The 17,407-nt window shown below is 36.6% G+C and overlaps 1 protein-coding gene across 1 annotated transcript in view; it reads left to right on the forward strand.

The window, feature by feature from the left end:
- Window positions 1–17,407, forward strand: part of LOC110036854 (casein kinase 1-like protein 2) — a 73,942-nt gene that overhangs the window by 38,000 nt on the left and 18,535 nt on the right. Inside the window, exons 4-7 of the mRNA XM_020741401.1 lie at window positions 8,349–8,418; window positions 8,518–8,666; window positions 8,745–8,840; window positions 8,921–8,991. Of these exons, the coding sequence (XP_020597060.1) occupies window positions 8,349–8,418; window positions 8,518–8,666; window positions 8,745–8,840; window positions 8,921–8,991 (386 nt within the window). The remainder of the gene's footprint in view (window positions 1–8,348; window positions 8,419–8,517; window positions 8,667–8,744; window positions 8,841–8,920; window positions 8,992–17,407) is intronic.

Consider the following 17,407-nt stretch of genomic DNA (forward strand, 5'->3'; position numbering starts at 1 on the left):
GGGGGCGGCCAGAGCGGAGGAGCGGGGGAACAGATGGCGGCCGAAGCCGTGGAGCGGAGGCAGAGGAAGAACGTGAGCTACAAGAAACAGAGGCTACGGATGGAGGTGGTAGGAAGGCTTGATGGAAGCTGCGGCTTGCCGTGAGTGAGTTGGCAGGAGGTTGCAGACTTCAGGTGGGAGTGTTGCAGTTGAGGGGGGCGCTGTGAGAGCATGTGGTGAATTGCGGCTTGCTGTGGGGGGGGTGGAAGGGGCTGCGATTGCCTGCGGGGAAGCTGCAGGGGAGTTGTCGGCTATCAGGGAGGGAAGCAGGGGCTGCGGCAATCTGCAGAGGGGCTGCAGGGGACTGCCGGTGCTCAGGAAGAGGAGCTGGAGGTGCGGCACCCTGTAGGGGGATTGTAGGCAGACTAGCGGTAACCTGCGGAGAGGCTGCAGGAGGAGTGGCAGGCTCCAGGAGTGTAGAAGCTAGCTATCGGCTAGAGTGCTGAAAGGATTGGATCGTCGGCGAGCTGCAAGACAATGGATAGACCTCGAATCGGGTTACCGCCGGAGCCCCTTCCTCGTCATCGGATGCCCCGCTCAAGAGGGAAAACACTCAGATAAAACTGAATTTAGATTTTAAGATCAACACTCCGAGCTCTAAACACATCATCCCATATGTATAAAGAGGCTAGACTTATTTTAGGTAATGAAAATAAGGAAGGAGAATAAAATATAATAAGGTTATCAAATTTTAGGAAATTATTTAAAGTGGGAAAGATTTAAAATAAAAAAGGATTTAAAAGTCTGAATTCTTGCAAAATGTTTAAATATTAATAATTTTAATATTAAATCAAAAGCCTGAATTGGTATCACAAATAGCTTCATTGATGGTTTTCTATCAGAAATATTAACATGCATATAATATATTCTATTTGCATTGAAAGCATCTTTCAAAGACATAATAACACATAATATTGGGTGCCTTATATTAGTCCGGGGGCACATGACTCTCAGGTTGGTGCTTGTTGTTGGGTGTTTGGGCTCCTTGGATGAACGGCACGGGTTGGCTCCTTGGTGCCTGCCAACTCCTAGTCGCATTGTTGCTCTCCTTCATTCTCAATTCACTTCCAACCTTTTGAATTTTTGGATAAGTAATTTTAGGCATATGTCCTTAAATTTTCATGCATTTCTTAACACACTTGTTGAAGTAAAATTTAAATTATTAGTGTTATAAAATATTCAGTTAGAGTGCATATCAATGAAATTTAATGAGTATGTTGTTGGCTAATTATGCATATTTTTCATAACTATCATATGTCATTCATGACACTATCTCTATCAATTACTAACTTGCATCGTTTAAACTTAAATGTAATTTACATGGATATGATGTTTTTTTTTCTCCTTTAATCTTTAGATTTTTTTAATTTATACAACTAGGCATCTCATCATATTAAAGGAGGGTTCAATCATTTTTCTCTGCTTAACATAAAAAATTGGCAGCATTATTAATGACATATTGTATATTCTCATCATTTATATAAAAAACATTCCTCTAAAAATACAGTTTAGTCTTTGCATTTGTGCTGCACATGCCTTCCATTTTGATATTTAAAACAAATGTTATCTTTGTTATTCAATAAAGTGAATTCAGTAATGAGATTTTGTCAAAGACACTAACATATAGAGTTTTAGGTTTAATGTTGGATGTTCGGATTAAATTAAAACTTGATTATAATTTAATCCTTGTGATGGAATGATAATTTCTTTTGATTCTCAATGAGGAGAGTATAGTGAACTGTATCCTCTCAAGGGTGTTAGGGTTTTGCAGTGCAATTTTATTATTAATGTTCATTCTACCCATGATAGATTTATTAGTATCTTTTCAATTATTATCTTTATATTGAGTCATGGTCGCTAAATTCTCAAAGGTTTTTTAATGACCTACATATTCCTTTGCATAATGCTCATTAATTACCCATGAAGTTTCTTGTCGTGATGTCACGATACTTAGATTTTAGCAGTTCTTTCATCTCTACCAAAGTGAGGATTTGTCTTTCTAATATCTCTTCCATTACCCAAATATTGGACTAAAATTTTTTTGCATGTCTTACAAGCTTTATTTTTGGCAATAACTACTCTTATGATAATTATCCATCTTTTTTAAGTCAGTCAAAGAATTTTTTGGGATCATGAAACCCAAAAGTTGTAGCATTTATTTTAATTTCCTATTTGGGCCATTAAAGTCATTACCACTCTAGCACCTAAAAGAAATTTACTCTTTCATTAGTTATTATTATATGGTATAAATAGGGCTTATTTGCTTTGGGTTGGGGTATACTTGAGATTATGGTTTTTTGTCTTAGGTTTAGTTTTGAGAGAGATAGCTTACCTCACAAATTGTAAGTGTTGGGAGAGTTCGTCTATCTCTTGAGTTGTAGGTACTTATCTTAATGTATTTATGTTGTATTGTCTTATTTTGATGAAATAAAATATTTATTTGTCCTAGTTTAGGTGGAAAACTGTTTTGGTTCGTATCAAAGTGTTAATAGGGTGTTCGATTATGGGAAGGCTTTCTCGGGATGCGGCATACAGTTTGTTGGATTGGTATCAAGGCCTACAACTTTGTTGTGACTGAAACCCATAATATATAGGTGTTTATATTTATTTACTTGGGTTGTGTTGTTTTGTCTTGATGAAATAAAATATTTGTTTCACCTAATTTATGTGGAAATCATCTTGGTTCCTATTTCACTCGTAGTCTGATTGTTTCCTCTAAAATGATTCCTATTTCATTGGCCCCGCCTACATGAGGATGCTTCTTCACATACAAATTTTTAGGTGGGATGAGTTGGGTGATTGCTATAAATGGAATTTATAGAATAATTGTTTTCTCAAATTAGGCCTGCATTTTATTATTATTCTCCTCTTCGGATTGTTGGAGTTGTTCTAGCTTATTATCATAGATATTTATTTTACTTTTAGGACTTTAATCATATTAACTAATCCTTTAAACTTCTCTATATCATACTATGTAGGTGAATTAAGGTTTTATAGGCAATGTGCAAGCAAATAGTTAAACTAAAATGTCACTCTAATGATAAGTGTTTGATGTTTTGAGATGCCTAATGATATGAATTACAAAGGCCCACAAATGTGAGCTTAAAAAATTATATCAAATGAATTCAACTTGTTAACATAAATAAACCAAGACCTTGAAGTTTATATAATTCAAACCATGAACATTTAAATTAGGATTCTTAAATTTTGATCAATATTGAGAAAAAAAACCTTAAAATATTTTGCGGAACTGATTTTCACCCTAAAATTTGATGTCACTTGAGTAATCACTGAGGTAAGTTAAGGTAAAAGGCTAGGCCAATTAAGAAATCCAGCTAATCGAAAAAGTGTCATAAATTTCATTGAATTGTCAGTAGCAATAAAAACCCAATAAATAATATGAAAATATATAGAAAAAATATTATAAAAAAGAATTGAATTTACTCAAATTCCTATAAAAAAATGTCTTTTTTTATGCAAGTGCCTTCTAAATGCTCGCTTCTTTCTCTTTAGTTAGGAAACTTCAAAAGTTGTAAGGTATGGAAGCACAAGATTAGGATTTGGAAGGGTGGATGTAACGGAAATCCTAGGTTATGATTCAATGATATAAAATGCAAACAAAAAATAGAAAATCCTAGATGAGCTTTAAGTCTTTGGCATGGATAGTTTTGGTAATTGTAGGGTTTGATCCTTGGAAATCTTAGATTGAAATGTCTAGTTATGTTTGGCTTTTTTAAGCTTTTTGCTGGACTTACCAACGTTTTTTCTAGATTTAATTTGTAGATTTGGAGAGGTGTTTTTCCTCAAAAATGGGGTTCTAGGCTTCAAAACATTAAAAAACTCTTATTTGTTTGTAGAAAAATATGTCTAGCGGTTCTGAAGTTTTTCACCAAATTTTGAAAGGCTTAGGTTGATTGAAAATTCAAGAGAACTCTACTAGGTCAGATCTATCTTTCTCCTTGACCGGCCACTTGATGTTGGGATTTGGGTAGAGCTTTGTGGAGATTACTGTAGGAAAAATTATGGTTATGTTTGGTGAAGAAGGACCAAGAATCCCACAACATGAACTTAGTTTTTAGCTTCAAGAGAACAAAACAAAATTATAAGTAAAACTAATACCCATTAAATTAATTTTGTCATGAAAATCACTAAATCTCCATATTCATGGGTTGTCCACCAAGATTTCAGTTCTAGGATGAAAAATTTTAGTTTTTTTTTTGAGTAAAAAATCTCTATCATTAATCAAAATTAGAAATAAGCAGTCTCATATAAAATCCTTAAGAAAATTATGAGAAGGAAAAGAGGGGGGAGAGGTGGCTTCTTTTGAAAGGAGGGCAGGTTTACTGACCTCTAAGGACTTAGTAACCCTACTAAAATCATAGAGAAAATAATTAATCGCACAAGCATGTTATTAATTATTTCCCTAATGATTTTTTGTAAATTTTCCCCATCATTTAAAAGTTTAAATTTATTTGAAATTTTATTTTTTTAATTCTTTTCATCTAACTTTGTAGCAAAAAAACAGAACATAATCTTAATAGCTGCCTCTCATTTTGATTTTCTAATGTTATACCAATTTTTGCATGAATATTGAGATATTTTTTTCGTAGCCCTCAGATCAATTAGGAATCAGTAAGATTAAATCATGATTCTAGCCTCTGTTGATCAACTAGGCTGACATTATTATTTTGATCACAAATTTGAATGGGTTTTATGATGGCTACCTAGAGATTTGTTGGAACCTGGTGTTGCTTTGGGATCATTTGAGGGCCCTAAGTATATTTATGCACTTTTTGGTGCAGTAACATGATCATTAATGCACCAACTCATGTGAGGTCTTTGTGCATTTTTTTTAGATATTAGTGAGGTTCATATTGATCTTTTGGACTTTAGTTATCTCTAAGATAATCTTTATACTTGAGCACACCTTCCAAAGCAAATATATAATTGTCATGTTTGTATTTTTGATGTGGCAATATAATTGAGTTGACTTAAAGATGACTATTGGGTTGATGTTGGAATTTTTGAAATTCAAGTGTGATTATGGAAATTTTATAATTAGTGATATATTTGATTTAAATTTGTTAATTTTTTTTTGGCTTCTTTTTCTTTTTATTCTGTTTAGATGCCAAACTAGTCACAAGCGTAAGCATTTGTTTAGTTTGTTTTTGTTCTTGCTTGTTTTGATAGGATGACAATGCATCATCTACCTCTAGTTAGAGTTAATGGGGGTATATAAGCAATGTTGAAGCTTTATGGGGGGCGTACATACGACTCGCTAATGACAACAAAGTTATCACCAGATTTTTGTGAAGTATATCTGCTGAAGATGAGAATTCGTCTCCTTGAATTTGAATAAAAAATCAACGAAAGGATGTATTACTCTAGCTGGCTTGGTGATCAATAACTTGAATGTCTTAAAAATATATAGCTAGTTTAAAGATCAATGATGTGGACGTCAAATGAAACTGAGTGAAGATCAGCAGTTCTTCTAATGTTTGAATTGTATTTTGTTTAATTTAAATTTTGGGAGGAATCATTCCGGTAACGTAGTTCCTTTCTTGCTTGTGTTTTGATAACATTTTGTTTACATGTGGTTAGAGGCGTTGTTATGGCAGCATCATGGTTATTTTGATCATGTTAAAGCCATTTGACGGCTTTATCTTTCTCTGTCTAATGAAAATGAGGTTACCATTATGTTTTGGTTAGGTGTAGCTAGCAAAAATGAAAATTCATCTTCTTCAAATCAGATCAAAGTTTTGTGAAGGGAGGAAAATACTATTTTGATAAAAAATCAACCATATGCATGTTTTCAAGCTACAGCCAGATTGAAGAACAATGCCACAAATGAGTTTAAAATTTGATCTTTATTCTAGATGAATGGCTCCTCATATTCACTGGATCAAAATTCAACTGCACTTCAAATTGATTAGACTGAAGATCAATGATTCTTCAAAGTTTAGATCTTTGCTCTTAGACACACAAGGAAATCATAAAGCATAGGGTCGCCAAGTGTTAGGTTGTCAGATTTGTTTAAATCGAGTTCAGTGGCACTGCTTGAGTAGGGTACTAATTGTTCAGGAAGATAAGTATGAGAGCTAGTGAGAGGGGGATGCATACCAGTGTCATATGAGCTTTTGAAGGGGATTTTGAAGTAGTCGGGTGCATGGGAGGAAACTAATAATGAGAGATGGCGAGGTTTCAAATTTGAGATAGGGTAATTGGGTGAGAATGGTGTAGGATTCATGAGAGGCAGAGAACAAGAGAGTGAAGCTGAGATTGGGAAATGAGAGTAGAGAGTGAATCACCTGTGGGCTAGGAGTGCAGCATGTTTGCTAGGAAGAGCATAAAAGTCACAAAGCACATTCCAGTGGGAGGCGGGGAATCAAGAAGCATTGCATCATCACTATTGGGTTTAGAACGTAGCAAGTTCACGAGGGAGAGAGCGCGAGAGAAGCAAACATGTGTGGGTGAGAGAGAGAGAGAGAGAGAGAGAGAGAGAGAGAGAGAGAGAGAGAGAGAGAGACCCAATCCACAAAATAAATATAATATTATTGCTGAAATCCAAATAGGTTGCAAAGCCCACTCTTCAAAATAGAAAATAAATGATAACAAGCCTAACGAGATACCCTTGGGTGACGAAGAAAGGGTGGGTGGCTGCTGGCTAGCAAGTAGGTGTGCCGGTAAGAGGTGGTGGTGACAGTCGGGTGTTTTGAAGATGGTTTTGGCTGCAAGGGGAAGGCACATGAATGGTTAGAGTGGCTATTAGGGCACTGGAATTGCGGAAAGGAGTGGAGGGCTGGGAAGACATCTGGAGATGTGGCAACAACAGACGGTTGATGACGAGGAAAGGTTGGCTGACCTTGGGGTAGGTAATGGGAAAGGAAGCTGCCTTTGGTAGGTACGATTGGGTTTGACGAGAACGGCGTCAGGACGGGCTGGCGGGTAGGGTGACAATCTTAAAAGGGCAGGGAGGATTGGGCGACATAGCAATATGGTAGCAGAGGGGATTGCGGTGGCTGTCTGGTAGGTTGGACGGTTTGATTGCTGGGAAACTGGGAAGGGGAGGGAGGCTGGGTGATGGCAACAAGGAGATAAGGGGAATATGGAGGGATACACACCACCTTGGAACGAGTTGCAACCGAAGCACCTTTTTGCATTCTGATACAACCCTAGAAGAGAAAATCAGACGCCGACTGCCATCTTGATAGAATCATCTAGTAAAAATTATCCCTAAATAAAAAATAACATTTATTGGACGACAACCCTAACCAAAACAACTGGGCTGGCCAACCTCTCTTTCCTCCCTTTTCGAATCGGTTTAGTGGTTCAACCACCTGTTAAGGAGAGCCCCGCTTCAGAGAGAGAGAGAGAGAGAGAGAGAGAGAGAGAGAGAGAGAGAAAGCATGTTATGGCTAGGAATGAAGTGGATGATGCAAGAGAGACGTAGTGAAAGATGTTTGAGATGGGTTCCTAGTGTGCTAGAGAGAGAATGGGCAAACAAGCGTTTTAAGAGCTGTCAAAATCGTGCTACTAGCAGATCATGGGCTTGAACAGGAGCTTGCTAGATGTGGAGATGTGCATTGGGATTCTATGGTTTGTATTGGGTGTTTGTTATTATTATTATTATTTTTATCATTTTGTTTTTGTGTGGTAAGCATCGATGGTGGAAAAGATAGTTGAAATGAGTGAAATAAAATAAATATCTTTTTAAAAGGAACTTATAGGAATTACTTAAGAAAGTTGACACTACAATGTAAATTATGATCTATTCCAATATCTTAGATGGTTTCTCCTTAATTCAAGTAATTATTGTAATTATTTTTTGAGTTGCTGACTACGGTTTGCGCTCCGCCAGCACTAGTACGAGTATTATGGTATTCATAAAGAATTGCATTGATTCTTCTTTGTTATCTTGGAGAGGATTTCTTCAATGTAGTCTTGAAGCTTATTCCACACTCATTTGCCCTTAGGTTTGCTGCTTGGATTCCGAATTTTTAATGTTTTCTCTAGCTTGCATAAATAACCATTATTAGAACTTGTTGGATTCCTTTCTTTGGTCTTACATTTAATAATTATCTCTCATTCTTGCTTTTCCTAATGATTTGAATTTTGGATTACTTTCAGGGGCTTCAGACATAGTGCACATTTCTTATGCCATAATAATGTCTTTAGATAGGCTTGTCTTTATCTGAAAATCATTATATGCTTTTACTCATCAGATTTTCTTCGATTTCGTTGTTTTCCTGCAGTTATTATATTTTATCCGTTATTTCTTACTGTAATTGGTGATTACATGGCTCTACCAGGAAAATGTTAAAACAAAACATCCTCAGTTGCTATATGAATCGAAGTTGTACAGGATCCTGCAAGGAGGAAGTAATTGAGTTTATTTTAAACTATTTTCTTTAATGCCTGATATTTGAAATCATTTTAGCATATTTTGAAAATTTGCCGTCTTTCTGTCTGATCCTGCAGCTGGGATTCCTAATGTGAGATGGTTTGGTGTTGAAGGAGACTACAATGTGCTCGTGATGGATTTATTAGGACCAAGCCTTGAAGATCTTTTTAACTTTTGTAGTAGGAAGCTGTCTTTAAAAACTGTTCTAATGCTTGCAGACCAGATGGTGTTTTTCAGACTATTTTAATTTAACCTGCTTATTCTAATCTTTTCTGTTATTTGACCACTTATTTTGTTTTATCAGATCAACCGAGTTGAATTTGTTCATTCTAAATCTTTTTTGCATCGAGACATCAAACCTGATAATTTTCTTATGGGTCTGGGCAGGAGAGCTAACCAGGTTAGTCATCCCAAATAGTTAATGTAGCAGAATTTCCTCTACTATATGATTGAAGTTATTTCTAGTAATTATTCATATAGGTTTATATCATTGATTTTGGCCTTGCAAAGAAGTATAGAGACACTTCAACCCACCAGCATATTCCATACAGGTGAATTCTGTTAGAAGATCAGAATATGATTTATTATTTTTTTTTTTGTTTCTCATTTTCTCGTGAATTGCATTAATTGCATAAATTTTTTGATCATTACCACCATTTTCCATTCCTTCTTTATAATGTTTTCATATATTTCTTCTTTTATATTCGAGTTTCATCAATTTAGAAAACGGAGAATCTTCTTGGTGTTGTATTTATATCAACCGAACTTTTTTTCTTTGGCAGTTGAACTGATGCAGTGTTTTTAGTGTTGCTTTACAATTTTATGCGTTGAGCATAGGCTAGACTCATGATGAATGAAAGTTGTCTTAATGTTTTATGAAAGCTTATGGATATCTGAGCTTTACTTTACGCACCACGGACATTATTCACATTATTATTTCGATGTGTATAATATTAATTGATCTGTCATGATACTTTTTTTTTTTGGTGGTGGCAAAAGGAAATGGGATACTACAAAACTTCTCTTTTTAAGTGATTGTCTTTTATAGAATAATGGAGTGATATGAATCATTAGGTATATTATGGAATGTATGGCTTCTATCTTCTATAGGGTCTTAAAATGCTGCGAAGGCACTTTTTTGCTAAATTACTTTATTTATTGTTGGCAATGATGGAATGTTGCTTGTGATAGTTTACAATTGTCTTAGGCGGTTTGATCTAGATTTTGAACCTCCTAGGTTGTACTTCTAAAATAGCTTTACGCAATGGAATGCTCTTTTGAAACTTACTCCACCCAATAAATTTCAAATACATAAGTTAACAAATAAAACATAAATAATTTTTATTCATAACCGAGCGTCTGCTTGGGTTGTGTTAGAAAATAACTGTTTTGAAGCTATTTCTAGATAAATGACTTTTCTACTCATGTGCAGTAATGTTGTTTGCAACAGAAATGTCGTGATAATATATTTGATACTTGAGAAACAAAAATTCACTTCAGAATAATACAAAAAATAAAATATACATCTCACTTAACAGTGAATATCATGATTATTAAAATAAAGAAAGAGACTATTAAAATAACATTTAATTAATATGATAATATTAAATTTAAAGTGGAGATTGCGTATGTCAGTAGCTAGGCCATCCTCTGCACACCACAACCCATAACAGAGCCACCACAACCCACAATAGAGCCACCACAACCCAGAGCCATCAACCCAACTCAATACCAACCACACCACAACCACACGACCACAATAAATCCACCTGCACCACAACACAAGCCAGAGCTACCACACAACCCAACTACCCCCACCCTAACCCATAGCTTACTACCACCACCGCAACGCTCAACCACCACATAACCACACAACACACATCACAAGCCAGAGCCACCACACAACCACAACACCCTAACCCACATGAGAACACAACCACATGACCATCACAATACAATCAATCTTCATAACCCCACATAACACCCACATATAGGGTCTGAATTTACACAATAGAACAACCATAAGCCAAAGCCATCACCCCAACCCAATATTAACTACCACAACCACACAACTTGAATAAGTATCCAACATCATACATGCTACTTACTTTATAGTTGGTAGGTATTGTGAAATACATCACTTACAGAGAAGGTTAAAAACTCAGATAGTGTTGGGAGTAAAAAGGAATCCTATATGGTAGTGAAAAACAAAAATATTTTCTTATATAGTTTCATGGAGTTCTATGCAATTATTTTATGGTAATGTTTTAGAGTTTATTGGATCTTCCTAAAAGAACTTAAAACTTCCCTCACTTCATGCTTGATCGAGAAACTCTCGTCTCCTAAAAAAATCTAGAAAATTCACATCAAGTCAAGTTCTCATTGGGCATGACAATTGATAGAAAAACCAAAAGATTCAAGACAATGGGCACCGCTAAAGGAGCCCGTAATCACTATACCCTAAATTCAATTGGCGAATCTAACTAGTTTCACTCTATTTCTGTAACCAAGCCACTCTTCTTGCATTTAATCGTGCTTCCACTCTAAAATAATCAACCTCAACCATCCACACCAATGCAAAACCCAAAAACCAGCAAGAGAAAGGCCACACCAATGCAAAATTGCAAGAGAAGATTCAATTGCAAAACTGCAAAACCAGCAAGAGAAGAACCAGTCGCAAGATCATAATGTCAGAGACAAGTTCGAATTCCATACCACAGAGAAGTCCGGTCGCGAGAAGGGGTAGGGAGAAGCTGCCGCGGTCGTGAGAGAAGAGAGAGAAGATTTGGTCGCGAGAGAGGGCTCGGGGGCGAGAGAAGGGTAGGGTAGTAAAAAAACACAGCGTTGAATAATAGGAAATATTGATCGTGGGATCAAACCTGTGGCCTGCGTTCCGTTGAAATTATCCTCAACGCCCCCAAAATGCGACATCCAAACAAGCAAAAAAAAAATTGTGTTGCTTGGGGTTACAATGCTAAAGTCAAATTTTGACTCATATCCCCAACACAGATTCCAAAAATATAATATTCAAAATTTGTTATGAGATAGGTTGATCAATCATGCAAACATACGTTTCTATCAAGTAATATACAGATAAATAGTTCGCGTATCGATCCCACAAGGATGGTTGTCAAAATATTTTTAACAAGGGAGAAGTTTTAATGTATTTCACCACTGAATCTAATTTGAAATGATCTAAACGCAAGAAGGAAAGTTCTAAAAATCCTAAAAGAGCATTAAACATAAATAACAATAAACAAAAATGACAGTAGTAGAGCAGATAGATAACAATTTTGAGTTCTTCAGAGGCGATGAAGCTCATGCTCATGTGACATCGGTATCTCTCTATATGTTTTCCTATGAATTCCTCTACGTAATAGTTGACAAACAGTGACAATCCATTTTAGCCTATCTCTAGGTCATAATAAAGGCTTACACTTAAGAGGAACTTAACAATGCAGTATTTTTAAGGATTTCTCGAGTCTCCTGTTGAAGTTATATTTTTCTAATGACATGTCTATTCCACTAGGCTATTGTGTGTTAATTTACTTGTTTCACTAGACGATGGTCAGAAGTCCTATATCAAAAAAACATTAGCATCCTAGTTGATTAGATTATAAGTAAATGACGATCACAAGTTTAACACATGAACATATGAAAATTAAAGGTATGAAATATATATATATATATATATATATATATATATACTTTTTTATTTATTTTTTATTTTTATTATTATTATTTTTATTATTATTATTATTTTTTGGGAAAGAGCATCGGTGGCTCCCTAAGCGTTAATAATTAAAATAAGATACAAGGTTTGGGGGGAGGGTCCCCATCTAGAAAACACAAAAAGAAATACATTAGACTCACCCCTAGGGGTCCCTCTTCCCCAAGTACAACTCACACAAAAATAGCTTTCAAAATACAAGTATACCCAAAAAACCCGAAAAAGAGCCAAAATAAAAAGGTAGTCCTCTGTGCTTTTATATCATGGAAATATTTGAAGGAAGACAAAAAGAAAAGGTCATGAACAGGAGGCGTCCTCTATGCCGCGTCCAAGAGCAAGGTCTCCATCCCAGCCTTTGTCTTCGAAAAGAGATCCCCCTGCAAAACATTGCAAAACCAGCCAAGCCAACCAACAAGCCAATAAAATGAGAGAAAAACAACAAAGTCTAGCCAAGCCGAAAATTTAGGGAGATTTAAAGTATCTCCAATGATGAGTCTCCGAAGATGGGCAGTGGGATGTGTGCCAACGTGACAAGTCTCCCCTGCATTTTTAGCAAGCCAATCCGTAGGGATTCGCAGGAGAGTTGCCCGCTCTATGAATAAACTTCCATCTAGCCTCAAGATGTTTATCAGCTATAAGGATTATTATTCTTTTAAAAATACCAATTAAATCCCAAAGAGGAGAGGTAGTACCAACCAAAATATCATAAAGTATTTTTGAATCCATCTCCACCTCCAGCTTACGAAAATTAAAGATGTTGGCCACCACTAGAGCCAAAAAGACTCCCCAACATTCAACAGCCAAAGAAGTTTCGGCAATAACAGAGAAGGCATTTCTCCTCAAAATTTCTAAAAAGACCCCCAACCGCAGCATAATTAGCACGCCAACAGCCATCAACATTTAATTTCACATAATTAGCATGCGGGGGGGCCCACACAATAAGCGTAGGGGCCTTAGTGGTTTTATCCACGGAGGTGCTGGCTCTTAAAGCTTTATTGTAATAGGCAATGACATGTGCAACAACCATAGTAATAGAGGGGGGAGAGGTGTGGTATTTAAAACTATTTCTGGAGTTCCAAAGGAACCACAGAACCAATAATGGGAGGGGAAACCTCCCCATAAAGGCATCAAAATCCTTCCACTGCCATAAATAACTAGCTAAAGATCCTCTATGGGTCCAAGAGAAACCAAAATGAACGCCTATTTTATCCCAGAGCTCCAACGAGAAAACACACTCAAAGAAAGTGTGTTATATCCTCCTTTTTCATTCTACACATAGGACATCTAGAGACTAATTTCAAGCCCTTAAGCTTAAGAATGTCATCCAATGGGATTAACGACATAAGATAACGCCATAGAAAAAATGATATAGAGGGAGATAAATATTAATGCCAAATCCATTTCCCCCATATCCAGTCACGATGTGAGTGTAGAGTGCCATAAATGAGCTTGCAAATTGATATAAAGTTACTTCTTTTCCACATGGGGAGATCTCTATAAGGAGTGATGGGGATTGTGAGTATATGCTTTGCATTTTGTTCCCCAACCATAGAACATAATTTAGAAAAGTCCCAAACCTCATTATCAAAAAAAATCAGAGACCAATAGAGAGTTAGAAAGAGGGGAGTGAGATAAGCCAGAAATGTGAGAAACACCTCAATTTTCATTCTAGAAGGAAATGTTTCCCTCTCCAATATCCCAAAAAATGAAACCATTTGCCGTGTCTCTAGCATTCACCACAGCTTTCCAAATACGAGAATCTCCAACCTTCCAAGAGACCAAGGAAGGATGAATATTAGCACAATATTTTAGCCTCATAAACATGACCCAAAGAGAGGAACCCAATCTAAATTTGAACCATTGCTTACAGAGGTTCACTTCCACATTATGCTTTAGTGCTTTAAAGCCGAGACCACCAACCTCTTTAGGCTTATAAGTTTTATGCCAATTACACCAGATTTTCTTTGCACCGTTCCTCACCCAAAGGAATTTATTAAAGAGGTTTTTTATAGTACTAATTGCACTTTTCTTGGGATTGAACACTTGCAAAGCATATAAAGGAATGCTCTGGAGAACACTAGAAAGTAAAGAGATCCTGCCCCCAGTGGAAAGAAAGACCTTTCTCCAATCATTCACTTTACGCTTGATTTTATCAATCACATCATCCATATGCACCTGTTTCCTTCTCCCCCTTATCAAATTCACCCCAAGATATTTAAGGGGGAAGAGAGGCATTCTGAAAACCTGTAAACATAACACCCCATTGAATAATATGCTGCTTAACTTGTTTGCCAAAAAACAAATGACATTTGTCACTATTGAAACAAAGACCGAAGCAGCTTTGGAAATCCTGTAAGAGCCCCATCACCTGTTTTATGGCAAGCTTAGAAGCGTTAGTAAAAATAATAACATCATCTGCATAAGCAAGGTGAGAGACCATCATTTTAGCTTTGTTGGAATACTGAACATGTAGATGTAAGAGTTAGAAACTGTTGAGCATCCTAGAGAAATAATCAAAAGCTAAAATAAAAATAATAGGAGAAAGAGGATCTCCCTGTTTGATGCCCCGTGAAGCAGTGAAGAAACCATAAGAGTTTCTATTGACCAAGACAAAATAGTAATTGTTGGCGAGCCATCTTTTAATCAAGGAGCAAAAACTGATATTAAAACCTCTAACTTTAAGAACATTGACGATTAAGTCCCAATTTAAGGTATCAAAGGCTTTTTTGATATCAAGTTTGATCACCAGATTGCCACCCCTACAACTTTTATCAAGATCCTGTAATATTTCCTGTGCTAAGAGAATATTATCAGAAATATCACGACCTTTAATAAAGGCCGATTGTTGAGGAGAAATAAGTGAAGGAAGATGAGGTTGGAGGCGAGCCACAATCACTTTACTAATGATTTTAGATATGACCGAGGTTAATGATATGGGCCTAAAATCCTTCCAGTGTGATTTGGCGATAGACTTAGGAATGAGGACAATCAAGGCAACAAAGAAATATTTTGTAGGATCAACCCCTTGAAAAAAACTTTGAACAGCCAGCACCACATCCTTCTTTACAATTTCCCAACAAGAAATATAGAAAGTGGAGGTGAAACCATCGGGGCCAGGAGCTTTCTGCGAGCTAATATCTTTAATGACATTGAAAATTTCCAACTCAGTAGGGGGGTCCGATAAAGAGAGATTGGAGATCATATCTCTTTGGTCCTCAAAATAATCAGAAATAATACCAGTGATGGGCGAAGTATCAGCATAAAAAGAAGAAAAATAATCAACTGCATTACATTCAATCTGATTAGCATCAATAAGAGTGGAGCCCTCATCGGTAACAATCTTGATGATGGTGTTTATGTTACGGCGATGTTTGATAGTGGCTCAACTCAGTAGGGGGGTTCGATAAAGAGATATTGGAGATCATATCTCTTTGTTCCTCAAAATAGTCAGAAATAATATCAGTGATAGGGGGAGTATCAGCATAAAGAGGAGAAATAATCAGCTGCATTAGATCCAATCTGATCAACATTAGTAGGAGTGCAGCCCTCTTCAGTAACAATTTTGATGATGGTGTTTATGTTCCGGCGATGTTTGATAGTGGCATGAAAGTATTTAGTATTTCTGTCACCATTCTTAAAATGAATATCACAAGCTTTCTGTCTGAGGTAATCTTCCTCAATAGAGATTTCCTCTAAAAGAGTGTGGTGGGCATCCGCGAGTTTAGACCCAAGATCAGGAGTAGGAGTAGCAATCACCTGAGCCTCTAAATCATCCACCTCATGCTGTGCCTTTAGCACCCTAGAGTGAACATTACCAAAAGTGTCAATGTTCTATCTTTTTAAATGAAAAACTACATTCTTATGCAGTTGCCACAACGTAAGCCATGAATTCCCACTTTCATTCGAGACCCAAACCTGTTTAATCAAGTCAATGAAATTGATGTGAGTAGCCCAAACATTAAGAAATTTAAAATGATAACGAGGAGGCTTGGAATGCAAATCTAAAGTTAGCAAGATCGGATTATGATCCGAAGCAGCATGATTCAAATGCTTGACTTGAATAATATTATAGTAGCTTAAAAACTGAGAATTTATCAAGAATCTGTCCAAATGTTGTAACATGAAACCCCTCCGCCAAGTGTAAGGAGGACCGGAGAAACCTAAGTCATAAAGGCCTGCTTCGTCAATATGATCACAGAAACGATTAATAAGATTTGTGTCAACCTTAGCACCACCCCGTCTCTCTGTAGGCGACATAATCATATTTAGATCGCCTCCAACGAACCAATTATCATTTATTTCAACCCCCATATGAGTAAGTTGTTGCCAAAGAAGAAATTTATCTCTTAAGTGAGAGCTAGCATAGATAAACGTAGCCCAACCTAAAAACAGTTCAACTTGATATTGAATAAGAACATATTGCACATTATCATCGATAATATTAACAGTGATATCCTTCTTCCAAAAGAGTTAAATTTTGTTTTTCACATTGCATAAGTGCGAATACCCCTTGAACCTCTTAACGATGCTATCTTTATGAATTGAAACAAAAGGTTCCAGAATAGCAAGGATGCCCAATTTATGGGTCCTACATAAATGTTTTAAACGATCAAAGGAGTGAGGGTCCGCCACTCCTCTAATGTTCCAAACCAAAACATTAAACATGTTCCATGACACCCTCCCCTCTAATAATCCTAGAGGGTAGGTGACAGTGCTAATCTTCTGAGTGATAAGTGACATCAGTAGTATTTGATTGTGGTAATTTTGGTATTTCAGATTTCCTTCTTCCACGTTTTCTATTGTATCTCTGAATTTGCCATTCGGATTCAAGGACAGAGACAACAATTGCTGTAGGATCCTGTTGTGAACAGATAGTGTGAGTGGAGGGATCAGGAGCATCAGGGAGGTGAAGTGGAAGGCTCGATTTGAAGGACAATGAAAACCGGGGGTTAAACCAAATCATTAACTGTAACATCCACTGGTAAAGGCTCTAGAGTCACCTCAGCAACCCCCATATCAGGCGTAGTTATTCTATTAATTTTTAACGAAGGAACACTCGAATCATTTAAACCGCCAACAGCCACAACATCCACCGCTATAGCCTCAGCAGGGGGGTCAACCGAATCAACAGTTTGTATAGGTGGTTGTAAGAGTTTAGGGAGAGCAAATTTGTGTTCTCCAGGGGACGGTCTATTGGTAGAAAATTTCCTTAATTCAGGATGTAAATGGAAACAATG

This window comes from Phalaenopsis equestris, unplaced genomic scaffold, assembly GCF_001263595.1.
Source record: "Phalaenopsis equestris unplaced genomic scaffold, ASM126359v1 Scaffold211846, whole genome shotgun sequence".
Taxonomy (NCBI): domain Eukaryota; kingdom Viridiplantae; phylum Streptophyta; class Magnoliopsida; order Asparagales; family Orchidaceae; genus Phalaenopsis; species Phalaenopsis equestris.